The sequence below is a fragment of the Balaenoptera acutorostrata genome, chromosome 3 (genome assembly GCF_949987535.1).
Source record: "Balaenoptera acutorostrata chromosome 3, mBalAcu1.1, whole genome shotgun sequence".
In the NCBI taxonomy this organism is placed as follows: domain Eukaryota; kingdom Metazoa; phylum Chordata; class Mammalia; order Artiodactyla; family Balaenopteridae; genus Balaenoptera; species Balaenoptera acutorostrata.
This window is the reverse complement of record NC_080066.1, coordinates 143,895,469-143,906,542: the sequence shown is the minus strand read 5'-3', so window position 1 is coordinate 143,906,542 and position 11,074 is coordinate 143,895,469. Positions and strand designations below refer to the sequence as shown.

The window sequence follows — 11,074 nt, the reverse complement described above, 5'->3', positions numbered from 1 at the left end:
ATTAGTTAACTGCAGCATCTTAAGTACGCCACCGTTTCTGTTAGTGGTAACTGCTGAGACACGCGGGGACAACAGACACAGATGGATTGTCAAGTCTGCAGTGCCCGGGTACCCACCAGATCTTCGGCACTAATGGGCTCCCCTTTCTTGCTGGATGCCACCACCATTTTGCTCAGTCTCTCTCTCATGTCTTTTAGAGAACTGGTGAGAGCCAGGACAGCCATGATTTCACTGGCCACGGAGAGATCAAACTGGGCCTGTTGGCAGGCAAAAGACGCATCAGGGAAAACTGTGTTAAACAGAAGCGTGGATTGCAAAAGTAATCCTTGTTTGCATCCCAGGCTTAAACAAATAGCTTAAAAGGACAGAATAAAAGAACAGTACACAAAGAACGTAATGAAAATAACCTTCCAACAGCAAAAATTTGTAATTAATTATTCTAAGACCTTGAGTAGTCGATTTTTACACATAAATGTTCTAGTAGGACCAACAATCCCTGTGAAGGCAGCTTGTAATCATGTGATTATGGTTTCCCTAACATACAAGGGACTAACTCAGAAGCTCTTACACCGAAGAGACATACTGCAAAATGGCCACAAAAAAGAAGCAATTTTAATCGATTCATGTACAAGGATATTCACTTGGGGCACTCCACCTCCAGGAAAAAATACTGGGGGAAAAATACACAGGTGACACATGGGATTTACTGCAAAAGCTGTCAGGAGTGCTCAATACCACACACCTACTCGCTCCCATTTTACAAGGGAGAAGGCAGAACAACACCTGGCAGTATCAGTTGATCAGGAGGGGATGGAGGAGGATAAAAGCAGCAAGGATCTAGTGCCCATGAACTAATTTACTTAGAAAGGAACAGGCAGTTACCGTCCGTGTGTACCCCTTCTCCGTCGGAGCCTGTCCAATTGTGATCTTCCTCAGGAATCTGTCATTGGTATCCAGCACTAGGGTAGAAAAGGAAGATACAGTAGAGGGAAAATACAGCAGATACAGTAGAGAGGGAAAAGGACCATAAAGTCAAAGGAACCAGCAGAATTTTAAGCAACAAATCTAACTTAATGACTATAATATTTGATTTCAAAATTTATGGTAAAGCTAGAATATGGGTCCAAGTTTAGAAATGATGTTTGCATACCATTAATGTGCAGGAATTAAAGACAGGACTGTAGAGTGGCTTGGTTTATTCTTCCTAGAGAATTCAAATAATTAACTAGAAATCTGGAATCTGTTTCAAAGCATATTCCACACTCCACAAAAAACAGAGCAGGCCAGTTTTTCAAAAGGCCGAAGTTTATGTTGTTCTGTGGGATGACTCACTGATCTTACATAACCCTGAGACACACAAGGTCCATAAACACAGGGCAAAGGCAATGCCTTTTGAAGCAGGCTGGGTAACAGACCTGCTCTTTCCTTTAGCACACTTAGAAGAAGTAATTTCCATTCTGATGACAATACATCTTTCCAACTGCATACCCTTGGAAAACATGGCAAAGATCAACCTACTAACTAATCTTAATCCCACCTCCTAGGTCTAACTACGGTGAACACTTTAGTGTATTCCCAATTTTGTTTTTTGTATGACATACCAAAAATAACAACAAAACACAAAATGAACAACAGCAGCAAACCAGTTCACACTCTTTTAGGGTGGGTCAAAGAGGAGAGGCACTTTCAAGGTACTTGATAACATGCCAAGTTATTTTCCTTAAAGACTGTAATAATTTAAACACTAAAAGCAGTGTCTTGTGCAGCACTTGGAGAAACACACACACCACCCCATTTGGTAAGTGAAGGATGTAATGCGTTGTTGGAGTTTGTCCTTATTTTTCTAAAAAAAATAGTGTCTAGTTCCTTGCATCTAATTTCTGTGTATAAAACAGCCAGTCAATGGGTATGATCCATCTTTTCCCTTGTCTGCTTCTACTTTCTTACAAAGCATGAATTACATATAAAGCAAAGGAAAAATGATTGAGATAATAAATTTTCAAAATGGATCTTTAGCTTATTCCTCATAAAATATTATACCATATGTCTAAAGCTATTGAAGCAAAGGAAGAGAAATATCAGGGTGGTTTTAGATATTAGGAGAGTTGCCTTAAAAATGCCATTAGCTAGCACAGTTACTGAGCCAATGACAGTCACAAATACAGTCAATAAATTGCTTGTTAGCTGCATTCTGTGCATCTAGATGAAAATTTCTTCTCAGCAGTGACAGAGTTTAGATGCATACACTGTTGGTACAAAATAAAACTCTAAGCCATGCTGGTTGACATAGAGAAAAGTAACATCTGGCAGTGAAACCAGGCAACTCACTCACCAATTTGCTGAATGTTTAAACCCTGAAGGAAGGCTACCTACTTTGTTACAAGAGAGTTTAAGAAAATGACGTAAAAGTGAGTAGGCAAGCTCCAGACCTACAAGAAAAATCAAGTCACTTATGCCAGACAAGAATTCAAAGAATAAAGGGCAACAAGATTTAAGAAGTGATTAAACATCACTTCTCTACTTAATGACACCAAAATTTTCTGCATAAAATGAAAGTTGCAAAATGTTATTTTTGGTTTATGTATGAACTTCCTTAAAACCCTCCTCACGCCAATGAACGCTGAAGAGCCAGCAAAATGTCCAACTAACCGAACAAAAGGAGGTTTGATTACAGCTAATAAGGAGAGATTGATGGAGGTGGCCAGGAGAACGAGTGAGTCGCCATCCTAGTCAGGCCTTAACCATGAAAATACCAACACACAAGCTATGGACCTCCCATTTTACCAACTCTAAGGGAGGGCACGGGGCGTGCAGTATAACCAAACCAATGGGGTGTACACCCTGCTCTGGTACCTCTTTGCCAAGTTATAGTTTCTGGATCAATGTCCAATCTTGCAAATCTGTTTATCTCGTCATCTGTCAGTGTGGTAGGGTCAGTCTTTTCAATGCCTAGTCTCTGAAGAGGTAGGAAAATTAAAACAAAAATAAGACAAACCAAACAAAAGCAGATAAGATTTTAAAAAAAATTTTTTTATCCCTATCTCCAGATAGGGGAAATATAAACCATGTTAAATTCAGAAGGGAAAACTATGATCCCTTTGGCTAAATCTTTATTTCCCATTCACACATGTACAAAGGTATTATTAACATGTTTGTCCCTATCACTGAGCACCAGAGGCATTTCCCTAAACTGAAGCCCTATGTAAACATAGTGACCAAAAAGTGTTGTACCTAACTCACCATATGCAAACATATTGAAAGGAAAAGCTTTTTCAATCAAACAGTTGAGAAGCCCAAGTCAAATGCAAAATTAGAAGGGCAAAAACAAATATCGATCAATAAAAATCAATGTAAATCACTTTTAATGCTTTTTTAAAAACTAATATGCTGACCTTTTGAATATATTTAAAGGGATAAATAGTCCTTTCAATGCAGAAGAAAAGAACAGACATTGCTCTAGCACAGTACATGCTTTTTAAGTAGTACTATCCTTTCACTGCCTTCTTAACTATTCCAAAAGGCACAAGAAGGGTTTGTCTCTTCCTCCTCACAGAACTTGGAAATTTGTTTATTTACAATGTGTACCATGGTCAAATACTGAAATGGAAAATGCCTTTAAAATGTACTCTCTTTTTCTCTTAACTCATGGTAGCTCCGAGTGGCCCCAGCAAACCCTACTCTTCCCATAGTTCCCTTCCTGTGCTATGAGGACTTTGTTTTAAAACCTCAGGTGTGTTTTCAGAGCTGGTGCTCACTGGCTTGTCAAATAGCGTCACAAGCCTGGAACATGACATTGTTTACAGAAGTCAGCAAAACCCTCAGTCACTAAGCTGAGAATTTGCTGTTGACAACCCTTCTTGGCTGAGTACCTGGTGGGTAGACTGTGATAACACAGCACAAGAGAGGATGCCTGGGGACCAGGAAACAGAAGACTGACGTTCTAGTTCCCACCTGGTGAAGGGTGCTGTGGCCATGGACAAGTCCCTTGATCTCAAATCCTAGAGCTCTTTAAAGGATCATTTAAACGTTGAGTCCAGCCCCTCCCCACACGTGACATAAAGTTCCATCAGCAAAGGTAAGATTAGAAGTTGCCTGCTCTTCTACAGTACTTGCTACCTTGCAGAACACAATTCTTTTACATAACAAGGTAATAGCTGACTTACCTTATGCAAGGATTTTTTGTGGGGTGTGAGAAAAAGAGAAGCTAAAAAATATCAAACTGTGTAAAAGTCACTTTTTCTCAAGTCCAGAGAAAAATGCATATATATAAATAGTGACAGAACTGTAAAGCAAGTAGGGCAAGATGTAAATCATTACTGCATCTGGAGCTTGTGTACTATTCTTACAGCATTAAAATAAAGTTTCAAAAACTTAAAAATAAGGTGAGTGTAACTACTATTGATAACAAGGTAGCACATACCATTTACTGAATGCTTATATGTGTCAGGCAGTGTAAAGAATATTTACAGATATATGACCTTTCTTTCATATGTAAAAGTAACACAAGAATATATTTTGAATTTTATTTTGAAAATTCCCTTGTGCTACCCCTTTATAGCCACACCCTTCCCCGACCCATAACTCTTGGCACCCACTGATCTATTTTCCATCACTATAGCTTTGTCTTTTGAGAATGTCATATAAATGGAAGCATACAGTATGCAACCATTTGCGGCTAGCTTCTTTCAAGCAACATAATGCCTTTGAGATTCATTCAAGTTGTTGTGTGTATCAACAGTTCATTCCTTTTTACTGTATGGATGTACCAGTTTATCCATTTATTACTGAAGGATATTTGGGTTGTTTGTAGATTTTGTTTCTATATGAATACAAGTTTGCATTTCTTTTGAGTAAATACCTAGGAGTAGAATTTCTGGGTCATATGGTACAGTGTATGTTTAATAACTACATATTTGTAATAGAAGTTCAAATAAAACACAGAAGTAACCACTCTTGCTTAAGGCCCTGATGCTGCAAAGAGCAGGTATTCAAACTCCAGAAGCTGCTATGCTGCCATGCTGGCATCCTGACTCCTATATCCATGCTATAAAGAAGTGTCATTCTTAGCTGAGAGCACGTCATCAGTGCTCTATTGATTCTGGGACTAACCACTAAAAATTCAAAGATAAGTGAGAAACAACCTCTGCCACCCATCTTTATGTATATCATAACCTTATGACTATGGTTATGGATGAACTTGTCCAAAATAGGCTACTCTAAGGAGATTATAACCTCCTTATCAATCACCTAATTTCACACAATATCAAAAATGAACAAGGGAAAAAGCTTACCCGTAACCTCCGGATCTGGATATCAGAGAACTTTCTCACTCCATTTACTGATGGTACCAAACGATTAAAGAGGGCCTTAGAGAAAAGGAGGAAGAGGGCTTTTAACAGAGAGGAACGCCACTGCCTTGCTACCTGCATTATTGGTACCCAGGGGTCCAACATTAATTCGAGTGCTTCAAACCTTTCGAAAGTGCCCGTGGGGGTCTCAGCAGCCCACCTTGTCTGTCTGGGTCTGTTCGTGGAACATCCGGGCATCGATGGCTGCAGCCACAAGGTTATTAGCCGCAGTGATGGCATGGATGTCACCAGTGAGGTGGAGGTTAAACTACAAAAGGTAGAAGCCACATCAGTCTCCCAACTTCTCTGCACCTTTTCACATTCCTTCTATTGCAACCAAACCAATCCCTATGTTAAAGCCAATGGAATGTGATGGCAGCACAGCTAGTGGACAAACACCAACACAGCTATCTCTTGAAAACAAATTACTATCTGTCCTCGGAAGAAACACTGATTCTCCCTAAGAGACATGGCCAATAACCATAAACGCCGCACCCCTGGGAGCAACAGCAACACTGGATTAGTAAGAACATACTCACGTCCTTTGAACAGTGAGCAAGAAGTACACTGGAGCGACCCAACTCCATGCCTATACGCTGCTCCCACTTCTGTGGTATTACTTTGAATTCACTTCATGTTTGTTCTTCCCTATCTCATGCTTCATTTAATCACTTGCTTATTATTTTCACTGCAAGCCAGGCTTTGAAGTCTTTGTCACGTCAAAAAAGTAAGCTGGGGCTTCCCTGGTGGCGCAGTGGTTGAGAATCTGCCTGCCAATGCAGGGGACACAGGTTCGAGTCCTGGTCTGGGAAGATCCCACATGCCGCAGAGCAGCTAGGCCCGTGAGCCACAACTACTGAGCCTGTGCGTCTGGAGCCGGTGCTCTGCAACAAGAGAGGCTGCGATAGTGAGAGGCCCGTGCACCGCGATGAAGAGTGGCCCCTGCTTGCCACAACTAGAGAAAGCCCTCGCACAGAAATGAAGACCCAACACAGCCATAAATAAATAAATAAAAATTGAAAAAAAAAAAAAAAGTGATTATTTAAAAAAAAAAAAAAGGAAGCTGTTTAAAAGTTGGCAAATTAAGATGTTTTTCTCTGAAGCACTGCTTCTGTTGAGCAAACAGGTCATTTGCCTACTAAGATCTCTACAATAAACTTTAATCCCAGGAAGGAAAAACTATAATAAAAGGTCTGATTCAACCAAATCCCAGACCACATTACCTCTTCCATAGGAATGACCTGTGAGTAGCCGCCGCCTGCAGCACCACCTGGAGGACAGGTCAAGGTTGAAGACTCACGTTAAGCATGTTTCACCACAACTTGCAAATCAAATGAAAGCAAATCGGGTTTTGTAACTGCTCCGTATATTATTTGCTTTTTACAACCATTTGGACAGATTTGATCAAGTGCTTTCTAATTTCCTTGACCAAACTAAACTGCTTGATCTTGTTCACTCTGAAGTCTCTCAACTGAAATCTGAATCTAACTGACAAAACCATAAACACATAACATACCTACTCATTATCTTTAGAAACAGGTTCCCCTTGATTCCTAACATTTGTTAAAAAAAACCCAGCCTACAGTTACATAAAGGCAAACCTGTTCAATTTCCTACCCTCATAAATGCTATTCTGGCATTTTAAAAAAGGAATATTTAAAATAAACACAGCAACACAAACACAGAGACTGCAATTCTTCCTAAATAGGACACATATGGTAGAAAACAGCTTAACTGCTAGATTTTTGCTGGCCCATTTGGATTACTAACCAAAATCCAGTTAAAAATGTCCAGGATATCAGGTTAACAGTGAGATAAATGTCAATCTGAGGTAGAGGTTTTGTGTGGGGTTTTTTTGTGGGGCAGAGATCACGCAATGAAAATGGGGCAATTTGTGATAAGAGGAAAAGGAGCATATTGGGTTCAATAAGGGGGAAAAGGCGCATTCTGAAATAAAAGGGGGTTATTAAGCTCAAAAGCAGAGCTAAGTTAACGCACTTATATCAAAACAATAGGCTGAAGAAGGGCAAAGGCGTACCCCGTGTCAACATTTGTAGTAATTGTTAGAACAAGCAGGATATGTGATACCCTATCGCCAAGCAAATGATGAAGCTAACTCTGAGAACCTACTTTAATTAATAAAAATAATTTTAATTAAATGAACATGTTTGCAGTACTGCAGCTATCAAAAACTGAAGGTGAAGTACAGTTACTGATGTTGTGTTTTCATCTAATCAGAAGAAACACTGGGTTGATGGTACTATCTTAGAGCTTGAAGTAGACATGGGGACTCACCCTGGTACTTGATGATACTGCCTTGAATTCAAGCTACCTCTGAATCCCAGTTGCTGCTATCGTAAGTGGTGATAATACTAACCATCTTAGAAGATAAAGTAATAGGCATAAACTGCTTAGCACAAAACCTGGCACAAAGCCTATACTCAATAAGCATATGCCCTTCTTATTCCCTCAGTGTGAAACATCTGTAGGGTTTGTCTTTGTCTCTAGAAAGTCAGCATGGTGATCAGCAGCTGTGATTACCTTTATTGCTACTATGACAGTCGACTATCGGTCATATAAAAGCACCCCTGGCTACACATTACCCCTCCCAGGGAACCCCTGTGCAGTGTCAGACAGTGACAGCAGGAGTTGGGGTGATCCAATGAAAGCCTTCACCAGAAGCACCATGATGCTTTTCCGGGATGTGATGAAGCTGTTCCTAGTGTCTAAATGAGCTGAAGACCCCGCACACATTCATGGGCCAAGTGGGCCAGGAGGACTGAAAGAGGTGCAGGCGCCCTCTGGCCACCCAGGTCTGGTCTCACTAATACCTTTTATTCCGAAGGTGGGGCCCTGAGAAGGCTGTCGCACACACGCGAAGACGTTCTGATGGAGGTGGGCGCTGAGGCCCTGCACCAGCCCAATCGTGGTTGTGCTTTTCCCCTCTCCCAGGGGTGTTGGAGTTATTCTTCAAGATGAAAGATGAAAATAGGAAAATTACGTTTATGTAAATTAAATTCATGTGTATCACTAAGTCAGCTCTGATCTTAGAGAGTGACTCTTAATCTGAATAACCAGAAAGATGAAAGACATGAAAGGGATCTTTTCCAAGGGTCTTAGTTGTAACTTCCCCCCAGTTTTAAATTAAAAAAGACTTCTGGGGCTTCCCTGGTGGCGCAGTGGTTGAGAATCTGCCTGCTAGTACAGGGGACACGGGTTCGAGCCCTGGTCTGGGAAGATCCCACGTGCCGCGGAGCAACTAGGCCCGTGAGCCACAATTACTGAGCCTGCGCGTCTGGAGCCTGTGCTCCGCAACAAGAGAGGCCGCGATAGTGAGAGGCCCGCGCACCGCGATGAAGAGTGGTCCCCACTTGCCGCAACTAGAGAAAGCCCTCGCACAGAAACGAAGACTCAACACAGTCATAAATAAATAAATAAAAGAACGTGAATTTCTAAAAAAAAAAAAAAGACTTCTGCATTTTAGCTCTTCTGACAGTTAGGGGCAAATATACTCTACCTTGTAAGAGACACTGCTATACTTTTAATTTCTCAATTTAGTCTCAAAAACTAGCTTTTAACTCAGCCAAACAAAAAAATAGATGAATGCTCAACAGATCTACAGAATTAATGATCTGGGGTTAAAAAAAGGCAATTCCATCTGAAGATCAGGTTTTAAGAGTCAAACTCTTCCACCTACTAGATGAATAATGTTGACAAATTTTCTCACCTCTACAGAGTTATCTACTCTTCCTCACAGGTTCGCTGTAAGGATCAAATTAGATAAAATACATATGAAAATGCTAAAACCAAATTAAAGGAACCTCCACATATACATGGCTAAGTGCAACTGCAACCCCTGGTAATAATAATCAGGATTAATATTAAGATTCAATTGGCAAGGGGCTTCCCTGGTGGCGCAGTGGCTGAGAATCTGCCTGCCAATGCAGGGGACACGGGTTCGAGCCCTGGTCTGGGAAGATCCCACATGCCACGGAGCAACTGGGCCCGTGAGCCACAACTACTGAGCCTGCGCGGCTGGAGCCTGTGCCCCGCAACGGGAGGGGCCGCGATAGTGAAAGGCCCGTGCACCGCGATGAAGAGCGGCCCCCGCACCGCGATGAAGAGTGGCCCCCACTTGCCGCAACTAGAGAAAGCCCTCACACGAAAACTAAGAGACCCAACACAGTCATAAATAAATAAATAAATAAAATAAATAAAGTATTAAAAAAAAAAAAAAACTATAAAAAAAAAGATTCAATTGGCAAATGGACAAAAAACATACCCGGTCACCACCACGTATTTCCCGTCGGGCTGGTGCTTCAGGCGTTCCAGTACTGACAGCAGGACTTTGGCCTTGGTTTCACCATACAATTCTACCTCTTCAGAGCTCAGACCAATTTCTCGAGCCAGGTTACCAATGGGCTTTGGCTTGCAAGACCGTGATATATCAATGTCACTTAGGAGAAATATAGAAAATATGTATCAACCTTTATTCACGGGACTCAGTCAATGCCGTCCTAGTAATGACCCACCTCAACCACGTTCGGAGGGGGCATACACATAACCATGGTATCCATCAGCTAAAACCCCACCATCCACAGAGTGTGAAAAACAGCAAAAGCTTCTTTTTACCTTGGCACGGGTGTCTTCAGGTTAAGTTTGTTATACTGAATGATCCACTTCCCTGGCTTAAATTTCTCCAGGAAACGCTTTGCACTGTCTACCGTGCTCTAAACAAAATGACACAAATGGGACTGAGAAGACGTGATGATTTTAACCTCCACCTCAGTTCCTAGTCCTGGTCACTCAAGTTCAATCACAAAATGAACAGCTTCAGGATCCGCCTGTTAACATGCTTCAATTCGAGGCTGGAGTCTACAGGCAGCAGGATGCCCTGGGCTGCGTGCCTCGCCTGCACCAGCTGGTGTGTGTTACAAAGGGCAAGAAACCAAAACATACTGAGTGAAGCCAGGCTGCTCGCACTTTTTTCCCCTTAAGTTATCACATTCCAGAGTAAATCAGAATCGTGCTACCCCTACTTCCCTCTATTAATACGACTGATTCTACTTCTCTCTACTTTCATTTCCTTTATTTCTTCAAAAGATTCACATCCTTACTTAGATTCTGAGTGGGTTCTATGACATTTCTACTTGGGGAGAAATGCAGTACCTGGAATTCTATCAGTTTCGTAGAACTATTACAGAAACGTCCATTCACACTTACCTGCATTAGCATCGCCACCGTCATTGGCCCGACACCACCAGGAACAGGAGTAATGAAGCTTGCCCTCTCCTTGGCCTCCTTGTATGCCACATCACCCACAATTTTCCTCCCACTTGGTTTTGTATCATCTGGTCAAAGAGGTAAAATAATCAAAGCACAGTCTCAGAATAACAATGCTGGTGTTTATTTCTAAGTTATGTGATCAATTACAACAGCTTGTTCCAAAAACTAAGTCGAGTTTAGGGTGTGTAGTCCCATCTGGTTCAAGTGCCTACTTTACTTAAAAGCTGTGGGGGGGCTTCCCTGGTGGCGCAGTGGTTGAGAATCTGCCTGCCAATGCAGGGGACACGGGTTCGACCCCTGGTCTGGGAAGATCCCACATGCCACGGAGCAGCTGGGCCCGTGAGCCACAACTACTGAGCCTGCGCGTCTGGAGCCTGTGCCCCGCAACGGGAGGGGCCGCGATAGTGAAAGGCCCGCGCACCGCGATGAAGAGCAGTCCC

At 41.9% G+C, this 11,074-nt stretch overlaps 1 protein-coding gene across 5 annotated transcripts in view; it reads right to left on the bottom strand.

Annotated features, from left to right (window-relative positions):
* The window catches only part of MTHFD1 (methylenetetrahydrofolate dehydrogenase, cyclohydrolase and formyltetrahydrofolate synthetase 1), a 60,975-nt gene that overhangs the window by 16,080 nt on the left and 33,821 nt on the right, over positions 1-11,074 (bottom strand). For all 5 annotated transcript variants that reach the window (XM_007184280.3, XM_007184279.3, XM_007184281.2 and 2 more), the window contains 10 exons: positions 10,572-10,699; positions 9,981-10,078; positions 9,631-9,804; positions 8,180-8,316; positions 6,572-6,618; positions 5,509-5,616; positions 5,292-5,366; positions 2,854-2,956; positions 883-959; positions 117-257 (listed from right to left, as the gene is read on the bottom strand). In XM_007184280.3, the coding sequence (XP_007184342.2) occupies positions 117-257; positions 883-959; positions 2,854-2,956; positions 5,292-5,366; positions 5,509-5,616; positions 6,572-6,618; positions 8,180-8,316; positions 9,631-9,804; positions 9,981-10,078; positions 10,572-10,699 (1,088 nt within the window). The remainder of the gene's footprint in view (positions 1-116; positions 258-882; positions 960-2,853; positions 2,957-5,291; positions 5,367-5,508; positions 5,617-6,571; positions 6,619-8,179; positions 8,317-9,630; positions 9,805-9,980; positions 10,079-10,571; positions 10,700-11,074) is intronic.